We start from the raw sequence: 16,593 nt of genomic DNA on the forward strand, positions 1-16,593 counted from the left end.
AAATGGTCCTTGGACTATTTCAGGACCTGCCTTACACTTTTCCCAGTATGGATAAGTTGTGGTGTGACCCTATAATTCCTCCACTCAGCTATACCCTTCCTCTGGAACATTTTCATCATCCAGACACCAACATCATCAACTCATACTGCAGCAAACTTACCTACTGTAAAAATGAGACTACTAGTCTCATTTTTTACTCTTCAACTCCTTATTTGCATTCTCAAGTTTAATTTCCATAAACATTATCAAACTGATAATTATACACTATTATAAGAAAGATGAAAGAATGACTGATAGATGGGGGGAGTTCTTAGGTTTAGACAAGGAAGTGGTTGTGTGTCGATCGAGCCAGGGTGTTTACGTATTAGGAGGCAGTTATGCAAGACATTTAAAAATACCAGAGGGAAAATCCTGAAGAAAGCTTATGCTAAGAGCTGATAGAGCTGACGTAGGCATTGGGGAGAGTGTGCATTGTGTACAGTATAGAAAATAAGTTTTCTCATGTAGGGTAACAGTACCTGGGATATTCACACACAAGGCAATGATTTGTAGTTCCATAAGAACAAAGGGAATGTTGAATAGAAACAATAATGGGTTTGTAAATTACAGTTAGTCAGTAATGGGAAAACTTACCAAGCAGGATACTTAAGAGAACTTCGTGCACTTGTCAATAATTAGTTCACAGTAAGAGACAAATGGCAGTACAGCATTTTTAAACCAGAGTATATGCTCTTTTAACGGACTTGACAACTGCTTGGGGGTTTCTCTTGCATTCCAAGACCCAAAAAAAAGGAAAACTTCTGATCCAAAAACTGATTTGAAAAGCTGACTGACCATTAAGATATTGATAAGGAAAGTTCCCATCTCAAAACTTTTGGCTGGTTAGCTTAGAATAATGTAGGACTTTAGTCAGTACACTATGTCCATTGGAAACCCTTTCAAGCTAAGGCAAAGCACTAGTATTTATTAATGCCTTACTACATTCTTTGGAGGATATAAAAACCAAGGAAACATTAAAAATAAAATAAAACTGCACCTAATTTTCATTGATATTTAATTGAAAAAATAAATCTTTTTATGTCTAGTATACCTGACATTTCATGGAAATATTCAAGCTTACAACGACAAATACATTGGCACATACATGATGCTGAATAACAAAATAGAACATTTTAAAATCCAATGAAGTAATAATATTAAATTTTGAAATTATAGTACATGGGACCAGGAATGGTGAGGTAGACACCAGAAAATTTCTTAACTTAGTACACATACTGTACTCTACAAAAGTAGAGAAATTACTAAAAATAATTGTGCATCCAGTGCATATACAGTACAGTATATAACTTCTATCTAGTGCTATGAGTCTTCTTGTGTCTTTCGAGACACTGAGAGTCAGGAAATCCCCCTTTGGCATTTATGACAGGTGAGTGGCTTTGACTCGATTGTTTCCTCATATGTAATCTGAGAGAAGAGGAACTTGTACCATAATTTGTTGGGCGTTTAGAACAAAGAGAATGGCCTCTCTCCACCATATCTTATGTGTACTTTGGTTTCTCTTCTGTATGAGTTCTCATGTGTTTTTTGAGAACACTTGAGGAAGAAAAACTTTGTTGACATACAGAGCAATTGAATGGTTTCTCTCCTGTATGAATTCTCATGTGTCTTTTTAGTGCACTTGAGTCTGAAAAATTTCGTTGACATACAGAGCAAGTGAATGGTTTCTCTCCTGTATGAATTCGCATGTGATTTTTGAGATCACTTGAGTGAGAAAAATTTCGTTGACATACAGAGCAAGTGAATGGTTTCTCTCCTGTATGAGTTCTCATGTGTTTTTTGAGATCACATGAGTAAGAAAAATTTCGTTGACATACAGAGCAATTGAATGGTTTTTCTCCTGTATGAATTCTCATGTGTCTTTTCAGTGCACTCGAGTCTGAAAAATTTTGTTGACATACAGAGCAAGTGAAAGGTTTCTCTCCTGTATGAATTCTCTTGTGTTTTTTGAGATCACTTGAGTGAGAAAAATTTCGTTGACATACAGAGCAAGTGAATGGTTTCTCTCCTGTATGAATTCTCATGTGATTTTTTAGTGCACTTGAGAACAAAAAAGTTTGTTGACATACAGAGCAAGTGAATGGTTTCTCTCCTGTATGAATTCTCATGTGTCTTTTGAGATCACTTGAGTAAAAAAAATTTCGTTGACATACAGAGCAAATGAATGGTTTCTCTCCTGAATGAATTATCATGTGTTTTTTTAGTCCACTTGGGTAAGAAAAATTTCGTTGACATACGGAGCAAGTGAATGCTTTGTCTCCTGTATGAATTTTCATGTGTTTTTTGAGATAACTTGAGACAGCAAAACTTTTCTGACATAGAGAGCAAGTGAATGGTTTCTCCCCGGTGTGAGTTCTCACGTGGGATTTGAGATGGGCTAAGGAAGTAAAAGTACTGTGACACTCACTGCAAGTATGTGGTCTCTCTCTGGTATGAATTCTCATGTGCCTACTGAGACTACTCTTATAAGAAAATGTATGCTGGCTTTTGTTTGAGAATGCTTCCACGGTTTTGTAATTATTTTCTTCAGTTTCATTAGACAAGTTTGCATTAAATAATTTTTCACATGATACTAATGTTATGTGGGAATCCTCTTCTGTATGCAACTGTGTATTTTCTTCTACAATAATCTTCTTTCCACTTTCTTGATCACAGCTTGGAGAGTCTTCCTCATTCTTTATGGAGTGGGATGAACAATTCACATCAAATTCACTATGGTCAAAATATTCTGGTTCTGCCTTGACTTCTAAGAAAGGATCTGCAAGTAAAGAGCCATCAGGTGTGCTTTCAGTAAGATCCTCCTCCCAATTCTTCTTCTCTTGCTTGATTACCAGCAATGATAACGACTGTTCTGCATCCATTTCCACAGGATTTTCAATGTACAATACTGAATCCTATTAGAAGATCTGATGTAATTTTTCTCTGAAATAAAATGAAAACATCAGAGTAAAAATATGCACTTAATACACTGTCTATAACACAGAATCACAAATTCAAAATAACCTGTCTGAAAAAACTAGAATACAATACAATACTTGGAGCCAAAGAATACAAGTTTGGTTTTTCATTTATTATAGTCTTTTAGTTTGTTGTTATTTTTTAGATTTTGCAGTTCTGCAGATAGGTTGACAGTAATTATTTTCATGTTCAGTACAAGCTACTTTTGGGCGCAAAAAAGTAACATCTATATAACTGAACATCATCGCTGCAGAAGAATTTTTCTTGTGCATTTTGGGCCTTGAAAACGCTAGTTCGGCACTGAAAACAAATAAATGTGTGTCAGATATTACAAGAGAATAGAAATATAAATGGTGTTAAAGAATGTCATCTTTCCATTCTTGACCTGTTTATAAAAGGAAAAGTGCTTCAACATTCTGTATGGAAGAATGACTTTTTTTTTACAAGTTCACATACTTGTTCTGAGATGGACTCACTGAAAAAACTACTTGTGCACTCAGTATATATTCAGTACAGTATATATATGACTTCTATCTAGTATGGGTCTTCTTGTGTCTTTTGTGACACCTTAAGTCAGAAAATCCCCTTTGGCATTTATGACAGGTGAGTGGCTTTAACTCGAGTATGTTTCCTCATATGTAATCTGAGAGAAGAGGAACTTGTATAACTTTTTGGGCATTTAGAACAAGAGAATGGCCTCTCTCCATTATGCTTTCTTATGTGTGCTTTGAGACTTTCATTACGAGAAAAACTCTTTTGACACAAGGAGCAATGATGTGGTTTCTCTCCTGTATGAGTTCTCATGTGTGTTTTGAGGAAACTTGAGACAGAAAAACTTCTTTGACATACAGAGCAAGTGAATGGTTTCTCTCCTGGGTGAGTTTGCATGTGGGTTTTGAGACTACTGGAGACTGAAAAAGTTCTTGGACATTCCGTACACATGAATGGTTTCTCTCCCGTATGAGTTCTCATGTGTATTTTGAGATTACTAGGCACTGAAAAGGTTCTTGGACATTCTGTACACAAGAATGGTTTCTCTCCTGTATGAGTTCTCATGTGTGATTTGAGGTAACCTAAGACAGCAAAACTTCTTTGACATACAGAGCACGTTAATGGTTTTTCTCCTGTATGAGTTCGCATGTGGATTTTGAGACTACTAGAGCATGTAAAAATACTTGGACATTCCGTACAAATGAATGGTTTGTCTCCTGTGTGAGTTCTCATGTGTAATTTGAGATGACCTGAGAGAGAAAAACTTCTTTGACATACAGAGCAAGCATATGGTTTCTCTCCTGTATGAGTTCTCATGTGTTTTTTTAAATCACTGTTACGTGAAAAAGTACTTGGACATTCTGTGCACTTGAGTGGTCTCTCTCCTGTATGAATTCTCATGTGTATATTGAGATCACTTGGGTAAGAAAAATTTTGTTTACATACAGAGCAAGTGAATGGTTTGTCTCCTGTATGAATTCTCATGTGTTTTTTGAGATCACTTGGGTAAGAAAAACTTCGCTCGCATACAGAGCAAGTGAATGGTTTCTCTCCTGTATGAGTTCTCATGTGGGATTTGAGATGGGCTAAGGAAGTAAAAATACTGTGACAATCACTGCAAGTATGTGGTCTCTCTCTAGTATGAATTCTCATGTGCCTACTGAGACTTGTCTTACAAGAAAATGTACGGTGACACTCCTTACAAGCTATTTTCTTCCCTGCTGGGTTGCTTGTCTTCGAAAATGCTTCCATAGATTTGTAATTGTTTTCTTCATTCTCATTAGACAAGTTTGCATTAAATAATTTTTCACATGCTACCAATGGTATGTGGGAATCCTCTGCTCTGTGCAACTGTGTATTTTCTTCTACAATAATCTTCTGTCCTTTTTCTTGATCACAGCTTAGAGAGTCTTCCTCATTCTTTACGGAGTGGGATGAACAATTCACATCAAATTCACTATGGTCAAAATATTCTGGTTCTGCCTTGACTTCTAAGAAAGGATCTGCAAGTAAAGAGCCAGCAGGCCTCCTCTCAGTAAGATCCTCCTCCCAATTCTTCTCTTGTTTGATTACCAGCAATGATAACGACTGTTGTGCTTCCATTTCCACAGGATTTTCAATGTACAATACTGAATGCTAGTTAGGAGATCTGATGTAATTTTTCTCTGAAATAAAACGAAAACATCAGAGTAAAGACATGCTCTCGATACACTGTCTATAACACAGAATCAGAAATTCAGAATACTCTGTCTGAAAAAACTAGAATACTGTACAATATTTAGGTCCAAAGAATACAAGGATGGTTTCTCATTTACTATTATGATGTTTCCAAGACCAAAATGTGAAAACGATCTCAAGTAAAATTTGTACCAAATAGGTTATTGTCTATTTGCAAGTGTAACAGGTGTTAGTGAGTGTAGTGAACCCTCTGCCTCTCTGTTTAGGTGGACATCGTAGTACGAGAAATTTTTGGCAGAGGTGGTAACTTTGAAGAGTTAGTCTCTACTTCCTCCTTGCCACCAGTAAACAAAATCATTAGTCCAAAGTTTCGGTCAGGTAGCAAGAAGACATCCTCACTTGATAGTAGCCAAAGAAAAGAAAACCATTATTGCATTTTGGACTTATGATTTTCTTGTGTTTTAAAGTGTGCGAAGAATGTTTCTGTTTTCAATTCATCATAGAGACAGTGGACCCATTCCTTATTCCCTAAAATTCAGGGGACCACAGTGAGAAAATGGGGTTTTTGAGTGGGGGAAAACATAAGTAAAATACAGGAACTGACATAACCTAACTCATGGGGCTGTGTCCTTACCTGGCCAGGAGGGCTTCATTCCCCACCCCCACATAACCTACCATAGGTTGCAAGATCATTACCTAGACCCCTAAGTAACCCAACCAAGTGAGCCATGTCCTTACCTAGCCTTGGAATGGAGGGGGGAGCTTGCCACTCATGGACCCCTGCCTTACATAAACTATGATGTCAGGTCCTTACATAACCTAGGCCCTGTACCTAACGTCACCTATTCGTGAGGTTGCTACCTTAACCAGCCACACCTAACCTGAGGCACCAAGTCCTTACCCGAGTGCAAGATATTAGGAAGTGCAAAATCACATCATCTTGTCTTCATCTCCATAGCCTAGGTTACCAGTGGTTCTCAACCAACCACACTAACCTGAGGCACCAAAAATTCTTAAATTATATTCCTTAACAAAAGTGAGGAACTAATATCCTGAAGTTTATAAAAAAATTAAAAAGTGCAAGATATAGTCTTAGTTAGACTCGAACCATTATTTTGTGCCTCCCTCCCTGTCCCTAAAATAAGTTTTTTTTTTTCTCTCTCTCCTAATCTGGGAACTTTACAAGATGACATCACCATCTTGTCTTCATCTCCATAGCCTACAGATTAGACCATTTGAGAAATTTACCAACGTGATTTGAAAAATTTACCAATATAATTTGAGCAATTTAATGAAATAACCTAGAAATTTACTGACATAATTTGAGATATTTACTGAAATAATTTGGGAAATTTACCAACATAATTTGGGGCTCTTACCGAGATAATTAGAAAAATTTACTGACAATTTCAGAAAGTTATCAACGAGGCCATATGTTCCAGAAGGGATTGGCTAAGGGAAATCTATTATAAAAGGAACCATACTGACCTAACGTACCATAACCTAACCTAACCGGTAAAAGTTTGTTTCCGGTCCAAACTCCAATTCCACACGAGGGCTAGTACTGAACAGTGACTCATCTACACTGTTTCGCTGTGTTTAGTACTAGCCCCTGGGCGATCAAATGTTCCTTCAAATATCCCTAATTGTATTTTCAAAAGTGAAACTTAGAAAAAATCCTCAATCATTTACATGTATTTTATTTTTAATGTGATAAATATTAGTGTGTTAATTTTTTTCATTTTATTATGAAGATTCGAAAGATATAATAAAAAATCGAGTAGGGATGTCAGGACCGGAAACGAACATTATTCACCTAACCTACAGTAGTAGGTCGTGTTACTTAGTCGGGGGACTCCGCCCCCGGGCCCCCTTTTAACCCGGACCCCACTTTCGGCCAGCATACAAAAACTAATCAGGTTAATTACAATCGACCGACAAAAATAACGATAAATTTCAGTTGACGGACAAAAAATAACGGTAAATTACAGTTGACTGGCAACAAATAGGTAAATTCTTGATAAGAAACCAAAATACTATGGACAGAGTCATTTTCCAATTTAATACCCCGACGCGGAGCTAATGCTTAGTTCTACCAATTACAGTTGTATAAAATGGTAATAACGGGGTAATTACATAATTACGTACTTGAAACGTCAATTGGTGTCAATTACATGCCTCTTTCCTCGGGTTTTATTGGTTCCAAAAACAATACCAAGACGCGATGCTCTTCGTAAACAGTATTAGTAATAGTAGTATTTGAGGGGCTTTACCTTTGAAACGGCTCCCTTGCTCGCCCCATTCATTCCTTTGTGTAACTTCAGCAAAGCAATTCTATTTTACAGCTCTTCTTTTTCGTGTTGTTGATTATCTTACTTTTTCAGAATGACAATTGGTATTTACTGTTTCTCCCTTTTTAAGTTTTTAATCGTAAGTGAGTTACATTTTCATTGTTTATATTCTTCTTTCAAATAAGACCTTGTTAGAGAGTAAGCTATAGACACACCATTTTGCATAGAGTGGAAAGTAGGGGAAAGTAAACAGTCAGGTATATTTATAGGAATTGGAAAAGAAAAATCCCCAGGCACCACATTTTATTTTATTTTCAAAAGGGGAAACACGAATTTAAAAAAAATTAAATAGCAGCGATGACTTTGCTCTTTGTATTTACAACTCATCCTTTTTGTTCGGGACTTCTCCCGATTCATGCGTTGCAGCTTCAGATTTTTCTTCTTGAACCCCCTCTGTGTTTTCCTCCTGAGACCCTTCGTTCTTTGAAGCTTCGTCGCCCCCAGGGGGAGCCTCTTCCCCGACTGGAACGATAGTGATGTTTGCCACCCTCTCGGGGTGCAGGAGAAGGTTTTGCATCAGAGGAAGGGACTCCCAGAATTCTCGAATCTGGCAGGGAAAAAAGTATTTAATAAGGCCGCCACTAACGTTCGGTTATACCTGCGCAGTTATGCCTGCACAGTCGGTCTGTGCAGGCAAAACTGAACCCACTAACGTTCAGTTATACCTGCGCAGTTCTGCCAGCACAGGCATACCTGCGCAGGCATGACTGAACGTAAGTGGCGGCCTTCTGTACAAGCTTGTCTGTAACAATATTACTGAGTAAAGTCATATTATAGACCTCTTTAAAAACTAGGAAATTCCGATTGCAGTGATTCGAAAAGTTAGCTCAAGGAACGCTAGACTAAATAGATTAAATTATCTTCATTTGTAAGAATATATAAACTTGTATTTTCAGTTGGATCAAGTAAAGAACCTCAAAGTAGTATGGGTCAGTAAGGATGGCGTACCTTCTGATTATACATGGTGTGTGTGTGTGTGTGTGTGTGTGTGTGTGTGTGTGTGTGTGTGTGTGTGTGTGTGTGTGTGTGTGTGTGTGTGTGTGTGTGTGTGTAATACAGCATTACCTCAGTTCTGGAGTCCTCCACCATCGTTGGGGAGAGGTTTATATTCAGATGGGGGTAGTTTTCCGTAGTGAGAGGTTCCCATTTGAAGCCTAGGGAGTCGTCTGGCGTAGGGTCCCTGTGGTTGATGTGAGGTGTTGTTATTATTGAAAAACATCAGTTGTAGTCATTAATAAATAGATATATGCAGTCTATTTTGCTCCCTAATTACAGGAAGATACTCTGAGAGAAATTGGTCACAATACTCAGTCAAACTAATTGATTACTTACCCGTAAGTGGCGAAGTTGGTCCACATTGTGGTCATGATGTCTCTGACTTTCAGGTCCTCTTCTTTCTCCAGTGGCTGGAAATACACGCCTTCGAAGAAGTAGGCCAGGTCGTCACCGTGTGATACATCTGAGAAATAGATTAAAAAAGAAAGGTTAGAAGAGGTTAGGTTAGGTTAGGTACTTTTAGGCAGTTTTACTAGATTTTCATTTTTCGTGTCGTTAATTTGTGACATAGAATGCCCGAATTTCTTCTTATTCTGCTTCTTGGAATTCCAAAAACTTATATTATGTAAATCTGAGATACCAGAAAACAACAAGAAGTCACGAAACGAAAACATAGGCCTAGGCTTACAATCCTTGCCGATGTCGAGATTGTACATATCGCCGAACGACCTTTGTCCTTTGTAGGTCAGCTCATAAGCGAAGACCTTCTTGTGCCACCTTCTGACGTTCTTGGCGTGCATCTGGGATGTGATGTCGTGAGGGACGGTGAAGTAACGGTCTGAGAACATCTGTTAGGCGCAAAGAAGAAAGGTTTCATTAGAACATGGTATGTTGGCACTACCTGAATTTAGAAGGTGACAGGAGACACATGGGCCAGTTCTTGCGACTTTACCCAAATTTAGAAGCTTATAAGAGACATTTCTTATAAGAGACAAACTTGAATTCCCATTATGCAAGGATGTTTTGTGCCAAGTTTGGTTTAAATTGATCCTGTGGTTGTGGAGAATTTGAAAATTTGCATAAACATGGACTGGAAAAGCTCACCTGATTCAGCTTATGTAAGCAAAAAATAGATAATTAAATAAATAGATAAATAAAATAATAATCATTATTATCACTATGTTTGTAATGAACTTTGTCATGTTGAATGGGCCAAAATTTAGAAGAAATGATCATTGTAACCAAATTTTAACATAAATTTGTTTCTGAACTTATATTTGGCTGAAAAATATAGCACAGAAATTCAGGAGTCTCTGCAGAAATCCATAAAATTTTCTCTCTCTCTAATTGTATGTTGAAGACTGTGTTTACAGTAGACTTATCTGACCAAGCAGGCCTTTGAAGAATAGAACTCCTAGGAAATGAGATAATTTAAACATTATTGATGAAAAGTGACACAAAAGAATGGCACGAGGCGCTTAAATACATAAGTAACCCAGAGCCTGACCTCTGTCACATTATCGGCTGTGTGTACGTCGATGTTGGCGCTCTTCAGGTACTTGTCGAAAATCTTGATGGTCTGGTTCAGAGGGGAGACGTCCGCGTCGGAAAACTCGAGGGCGATGGGGCCGATCTCGGCGAAATTCAACATGAGGGCTGCCCTGTAGGCTTCGTTGGCGTAGAGAGCTGTAGAATGAAAAGTCAGAAGAATATTAAGAGAATAATAAGTTGTATTTGTTGGTTTATGCTGAAGAGTGGCGTTTTGTTGGGGAGTACCTCTTCTTCGAGGTATAAAGCCCAATCAGCTTCCTAGGAAGGAGGCGTGTATGGACAGATAAATATATTCATGAGTGACAAGAGAAAGGCCTTAAGGAAAAGAAAAGCTACTGAAGAAGAGGAAGATCCTTACGTCTCGAGGAGAGGGAAAGAGGGACAGATATGGGCCTAAATGGATACTAAAACTACTGAAGAAGAAGAAGAAGAAGAAGATATGTTTAGAGAAGAGAGACAGGTAGAGGCCTAGAGGTATGCATAAACTCTTGAAGAAGAAGATACTTTTCGAGAACAGTGACAGATATAGGCCTAAACGGATACACAAAACTACTGAAGAAGAAGAAGATCCTTGAGTACCGAGAACAGTGACAGATATAGGCCTAAAGGGATACACAAAAACTACTGAAGAAGACGCAGAAGAAGAAGAAGGAGATCCTTACGTATCGAGTAGAGTCCTCCTTCGTGAGAGGTGATCCCTGACATCAAGTCGAGCCTCTTGTGACGTCCGTTCTTCAGGAGGATTTCCGGTTCCGTCGGCAGGAAGTCCCCATCGACTCGCGGGGCGAACAGGAATGGATTGATGAACCAGATCTGTCGGATTACGGAAGGATTGATTGATTGATTTTTGTGCAAACTTGCTTGGATAATAGAATATAATGATATTTAAATAAAACGCAATGAGACACAAACGCTTTGTCGATCTTCTGCCTAGGTCTAAATGACATATCAAGAGCAAGTAACTTATTTCCGACATTCCGGATAAATTAAAAACATTTAAAATATCATTAAACCACCGTACATTGAAATGCTGCTGCACGGGCACCAGATCTAAGGCGGGGACCTTCTGCAAGCAAGCGATGATCTCGCCGCTTCCTTCCTCCGTCGAGCAGTTGAACATTTTGGCCGTGTACGTGGCGACGTCTTTGTAGGCGCCTCCCGTGGCGAACGGCGACAGGGCCGAGCCGGACATCAGGATGGCCCTTTGGAACAAACCTAAGAAGAAGAAGAAGAAGAAGGAAACAGGATTTTGAACTTCTTAGCGGAAAATAAGAAGGAACAGAAAGTTTAGCTTCGAAGCAGAAAAACAGAAGAAGAAGAACGCCTGGAATATGATTAGGTCTAGTGGAAACAGAGAATCTGAATAGTATAATATTCGAAATAACTTCATAGGACTAGTGAAAACAGATAAGAAGAAAACAGTTCGATCAACTTCATAGACCTAATGGAAACAAGAAAACAGTCAGATTAACTTCATAGGCCTAGTAGAAACAAAGAATAAGAAAAAATCAACTTCATAGACCTAATGGAAACAAGAAAACGGTCAGATTAACTTCATAGGCCTAGTAGAAACAAAGAATAAGAAAAAATCATCTTCATAGACCTAATGAAAACAAGAAAACAGTCACATTAACTTCATAGGCCTAGTAGTAACAAAGAATAAGAAAAAATCAACTTCATAGACCTAATGGAAACAAGAAAACAGTCAGATTAACTTCATAAGCCTAGTAGAAACAAAGAATAAGAAAAAATCAACTTCATAGACCTAATGGAAACAAGAAAACAGTCAGATCAACTTTATATAGTCCTAGTGGAAACAAAAAAAAAAAACAGTTAAACTCCATAGGACTAGTTGAGGACTGATATGAGGTCATGTACTTTACTGTACCCCCAAAAGATACTTAGAAATAAGTAAAAGCTTAGTTTACTCAAGTGAAAACCATTACTTTATTAAGCAAAAACTTAGTTACTCAATAAGCAAAAACTGGAGCTACTCAATAAGTAAAAACTCAAGGTCCTTTCCAAGTAAAAACTTTCCAAGTTACTTACCGACAGACCTCGGAGAAAGTATCTGCAGGTGGACGGAAGCCGCCCCAGCGCTCTCTCCAAAGAGAGTGATTCCGACGGGGTCGCCTCCGAAGAGGTGTATGTTGTGTTGGACCCAGGACAGGGCCATAGTCTGGTCCCTCAGGCCGTAGTTCCCAGGGGCTTCTTCGTCCTCGGTGGACAGGAAACCTGTAGGGAATTGAATGAATGAGGAAAAGACTCTCTCTCTCTCTCTCTCTCTCTCTCTCTCTCTCTCTCTCTCTCTCTCTCTCTCTCTCTCGGCTATAAGCCACTCTTAGGCCGATATGACACCCCGCCGACAGCACGAGTCAGCCATCTTGGAACGAGGATTAAAGAAGTTGGGAACTCAGTCAGTCATTAAACAATGAAATGAAGTATAATGAAGGTAGGACGTACCCAGCATGCCCAGGCGGTACTGTATAGTGACGAACACTATATCGTGGTTCATCATAACATGTGGCGGGTATTCGTTGCTGCTCCCACAGAAGAATCCACCGCCGTGGATAAATATCATAACTGGCAACCTGGCGTTTTCCTCGTGGGGCTGTGGGGGATTTAAAAACAGTGAATGATGTGAATCTCTCTCTCTCTCTCTCTCTCTCTCTCTCTCTCTCTCTCTCTCTCTCTCTCTCTCTCTCTCTCTCTCTCTCTTGCAAGCACTTTTGTTTTTATTTATTCTTTTTTTAAATATATTGTTTATTGAGATCTATGCTCTCTCTCTCTCTCTCTCTCTCTCTCTCTCTCTCTCTCTCTCTCTCTCTCTCTCTCTCTCTCTCTCTCTCTTTTGTATTTATTTTTTTTATTTTTTATTAAATATATTGTTAATTTTATATTGTTTATTGAGATTTATGTTTGGCTGTTTAATCTCTCTCTCTCTCTCTCTCTCTCTCTCTCTCTCTCTCTCTCTCTCTCTCTCTCTCTCTCTTGCAGCACTTTTGTATTTATTTTTTTTATCAGATCTGTTGTTAATATATTGTTTATTGAGATTTATGCTTGGCTGTTTAATCTCTCTCTCTCTCTCTCTCTCTCTCTCTCTCTCTCTCTCTTTACCTTCGTGCAAGTTTACAGCCAACCCTCTCAAATACTTCAAAATCCATAATAATAATAATTGCAACCCCACAGTAATAATAATAATAATAATAATAATAATAATAATAATAATAATAATAATAATAATAATAATAATAATAAATGGTTACCTTAGGCGTGAAGATATTAAGATAAAGACAGTCTTCCTGGCCGATAAGATCGTTCGTGAAGGGAAAGGCATATTGGAGACACATTGGTGGCTTCTGTGTACAATCTTTGACTTCTTCCCAGTTCTTGACTTTGGTGGGCATCTTTCAAAGGGAGAAAGAAGGGTATGATGAGGTATAATGATTGGGATGATGAGCTATAATGAATGGGATAATGAGGTATAATGATTGGGATGATGAGGTATAATGAATGGGATAATGAGGTATAATGAATGGGATAATGAGGTGAAATGAATGGGATGATGAGTTGATATGAATGGGATATGAGTTATTATGACTGGGATAATGAGTTGTTATGAATGGGATAATGAGGTGTAATGCATGGGGTGATGAGTTATTATGAATGGGATGAGTTATGGATGTGATAATGAGGTGTAATGAATGGGATAATGGGGTGTAGTGAATGGGATGATGAGGTATAATGAATGGGATACTGAGGTGTAATGAATGGGATAATGAGGTATAATGACTGGGATGAGTTATGAATGGGATACTGAGGTATAATGAATGGTACAATGATATTTATAATGATGTGTAGTTGTGCTGTTATATGAAAATGCTTAGTTATGATGGATTATTTGGAGTTAAGGTCGGTGTGGAAATATTTATAGTGTCGGCTATAATGACATTGTTTAATGATAGGAGGTAATTAATATTATTTTGCCGGTATGTTTATTTGGTAAGAATAATGAGTTTATTTGTAATAAGAAATACAGCATAATGACGCTTTTTATAATGATTTGCAATTTAAGCATAATATGGAAATATTAAGTTGCAATGATGAAAATTCCAAGTTACAATGTCGAGTAGATCATTAAGATCATTATAGTATCACTTCTCAAATCATGTTTTAATTTTTTATTTTTTTCATAATCTGGAATTTTGTCAAGACGATATGAAGATAGTTAAGTTATAATGATGAAATTATCAAATTACAATTCAGATAATGAAAAAAATTATAGTTTCAATTCTCAAATCATGTTTTAAATTTTACCATTTGGAACTTAGTAAAAATTATATGGAAACAGTAAAAGCTACAATGATGAAATCATCAAATTACAATGTCAGATAAATGACGAAAATCATTATAGTATCAGTTCTCAAATCATGCTTTAAATTATATCATTTGATCTCAGTAAAAATTATATGGAAACAGTAAAAGCTACAACGATGAAATCATCAAATTACAATGTCAGATAAATGATGAAAATCATTGTAGTATCAGTTCTCAGATCATGCTTTAAATTTTACCATTTGATCTCAGTAAAAATTATATGGAAACAGTAAAAGTTACAGTGATGAAATTATCAAATTACAGTGTCAAATAAATCGTTAAAATCAGCTGATGTTTGTGTGTTCGTACGTTCGTTTTGTTTACATTCCCACCTCACCTTGAACCTTAGGTCGCCGACGGGGGCTCTGCAAACGGAATTGAATAGAAGGAATAAAAAGTATTCCCTTTGGTCGACGTCTCCTCCATCCCGGCTATGGGGCCGCTGGACGTCTCTATCCTGTCTGGGGGCGGCCTCTCCACCTCCTCCACCACTTCCCCCTCCAACACTGTTGGCGCCTCCGTTGGAACTTCGATTTCATCTTCGCCAACGGTCATAGAAGCCGCGAGTAGCAGGACCGTAAGGCCGAGTTTGAGAAGTTTTAGCTTCATTTTCTTTTTCTTTTTTTTTATTTATGGCTGGAAGGAAAACGAGAATTTAGAAAATGTCAGTTTTTAAAGAAAATGTTATAAGCTTAGGTTGTATTTTGTGACTGCACGGGCACTTGTTTCGTAGATAATTGCGTTGTTTGGAAGGCGAAGAGAACTATAATTAATTGTTTTGATACGTTTTGGATATAAAATGCTGATTGGTTACTCGAAATAGGCAAATAATTATGCTTTTTAGATGGATTGAATCGATTAAGTCAAGAGTGTTTCACATGAGAGCAAAATCAATAGAAATTCAGGTAAATTTTTATCAAAATTCGTCTAAATTAAAGTCGAAAGACGCTCCTAGGGACAGCAAGTTCAACAGAGACACGTGGATCAAGTTATAAACAACAGTAATTCAAGAATTAACCCAAAATCTGGAGAGTGAGTTTAAAAGACATTTGAGTAAAATCGGTATTGTGTGTGAGAGAGAGAGAGAGAGAGAGAGAGAGAGAGAGAGAGAGAGAGAGAGAGAGAGAGAGAGAGATATTCCTGCGTACCTACTCACACTCAGATATTTATTCTGTTTTCTCGATAACTGCCTTGACCTTGTGTGTGTGTGTGTGATAGAGAGAGATTCGTGCGTGCCTTTTCACCCTCAGTAAGATATTGTACCTTCATGGAGATAAAGAAAATAAAAAAAAATAATAATGGCTCTGTCTCTCTTGACCCTGAGCTGTAGATAGGAACTTTGGATATTGCAGTAACTTCTGAAGTGAAGATAAGATGTTTTTCTAATTCATTCACCAAATTGTATTGTCCCCAGGCTCTCGTCAATTTTAGAACTTACAATCTTTAACCTTCGGTTGTCGATAAGCTCTCTCTCTCTCTCTCTCTCTCTCTCTCTCTCTCTCTCTCTCTCTCTCTCTCTCTCTCTCTCACACACTCATATATATATATATATATATATATATATATATATATATATATATATATATATATATATATATATATATATATATATATATATATATATATATATATATATATATATCACACACACATTTCAATCCACCCTGTTCTTCATAAAATAAACGAATAAATAAAAATAAATCCTTAACAAAAACGCCTTGATATACTTAAAGGAATCTGAATTACAGAAAAGTAAAATATATATTATAAATAGATAGATAGACGGATGGATGGATAGATATAAAAATTACACAAGTCATATAACTCACCGGCAGGAGTCGATCTTAGAGAGACCAGCAGGGAGCTTCGAGCCTTGAGACTTGCTAAAGACTAAAAGAGATCAAGACTGACCATCGCTTAAATTAGTATCTTTTCGTCCCTTGGACGCGTTTGTTCGAACCCCTTCTGAAGTGGATGAATGTTCGATTCGCTGGCCGACGGCTACTCGAAGTGACCCTGATAAAAATATATCCTTTTTAACAAATTGAGATTTGTACGATGTACGTACTGGAGCAGTTAATGAAAGCTAACTAAATTGTTTTTCGTTTCAGGTATATACTTATTCAAGAAGAAA

At 37.5% G+C, this 16,593-nt stretch overlaps 2 protein-coding genes across 3 annotated transcripts; both read right to left on the bottom strand.

Annotated features, from left to right (window-relative positions):
• Nucleotides 1–1,401: 1,401 nt before the first annotated feature.
• Nucleotides 1,402–7,438, bottom strand: LOC136852926 (zinc finger protein 271-like). 2 transcript variants are annotated; one of them, XM_067127899.1, is made up of 2 exons: nucleotides 7,333–7,438; nucleotides 1,402–5,171 (listed from the first exon to the last, which is right to left on the bottom strand). In XM_067127899.1, the coding sequence occupies exon 2, from the start codon at nucleotides 2,916–2,918 to the stop codon at nucleotides 1,539–1,541; it is 1,380 nt and encodes a 459-aa protein (XP_066984000.1). In that variant the 5' UTR covers nucleotides 2,919–5,171; nucleotides 7,333–7,438; the 3' UTR covers nucleotides 1,402–1,538. The 2 variants fall into 2 exon arrangements, with proteins under 2 accessions (XP_066984000.1, XP_066984001.1); XM_067127900.1 differs by having other exon boundaries at nucleotides 1,402–2,979; nucleotides 7,333–7,423.
• A 329-nt stretch (nucleotides 7,439–7,767) lies between these two features.
• Nucleotides 7,768–16,425, bottom strand: LOC136852925 (venom carboxylesterase-6-like). The gene is given in 13 exon segments (XM_067127898.1): nucleotides 7,768–8,082; nucleotides 8,601–8,715; nucleotides 8,868–8,994; nucleotides 9,220–9,379; nucleotides 10,039–10,217; nucleotides 10,745–10,895; nucleotides 11,104–11,297; nucleotides 12,132–12,317; nucleotides 12,546–12,693; nucleotides 13,349–13,489; nucleotides 14,797–14,816; nucleotides 14,819–15,095; nucleotides 16,289–16,425. Coding segments are annotated over 12 exon segments (1,902 nt in total). The 5' UTR covers nucleotides 15,069–15,095; nucleotides 16,289–16,425; the 3' UTR covers nucleotides 7,768–7,851.
• Between the last annotated feature and the right edge of the window lie 168 nt (nucleotides 16,426–16,593).

Source organism: Macrobrachium rosenbergii, chromosome 26 (assembly GCF_040412425.1).
Source record: "Macrobrachium rosenbergii isolate ZJJX-2024 chromosome 26, ASM4041242v1, whole genome shotgun sequence".
NCBI classification, from domain to species: domain Eukaryota; kingdom Metazoa; phylum Arthropoda; class Malacostraca; order Decapoda; family Palaemonidae; genus Macrobrachium; species Macrobrachium rosenbergii.

Excerpts from the sequence above, each read along its gene's own strand:
- LOC136852926 (XM_067127899.1), bottom strand. The coding sequence starts at position 2,918 with ATGGATGCAGAACAGTCGTTATCATTGCTGGTAATCAAGCAAGAGAAG.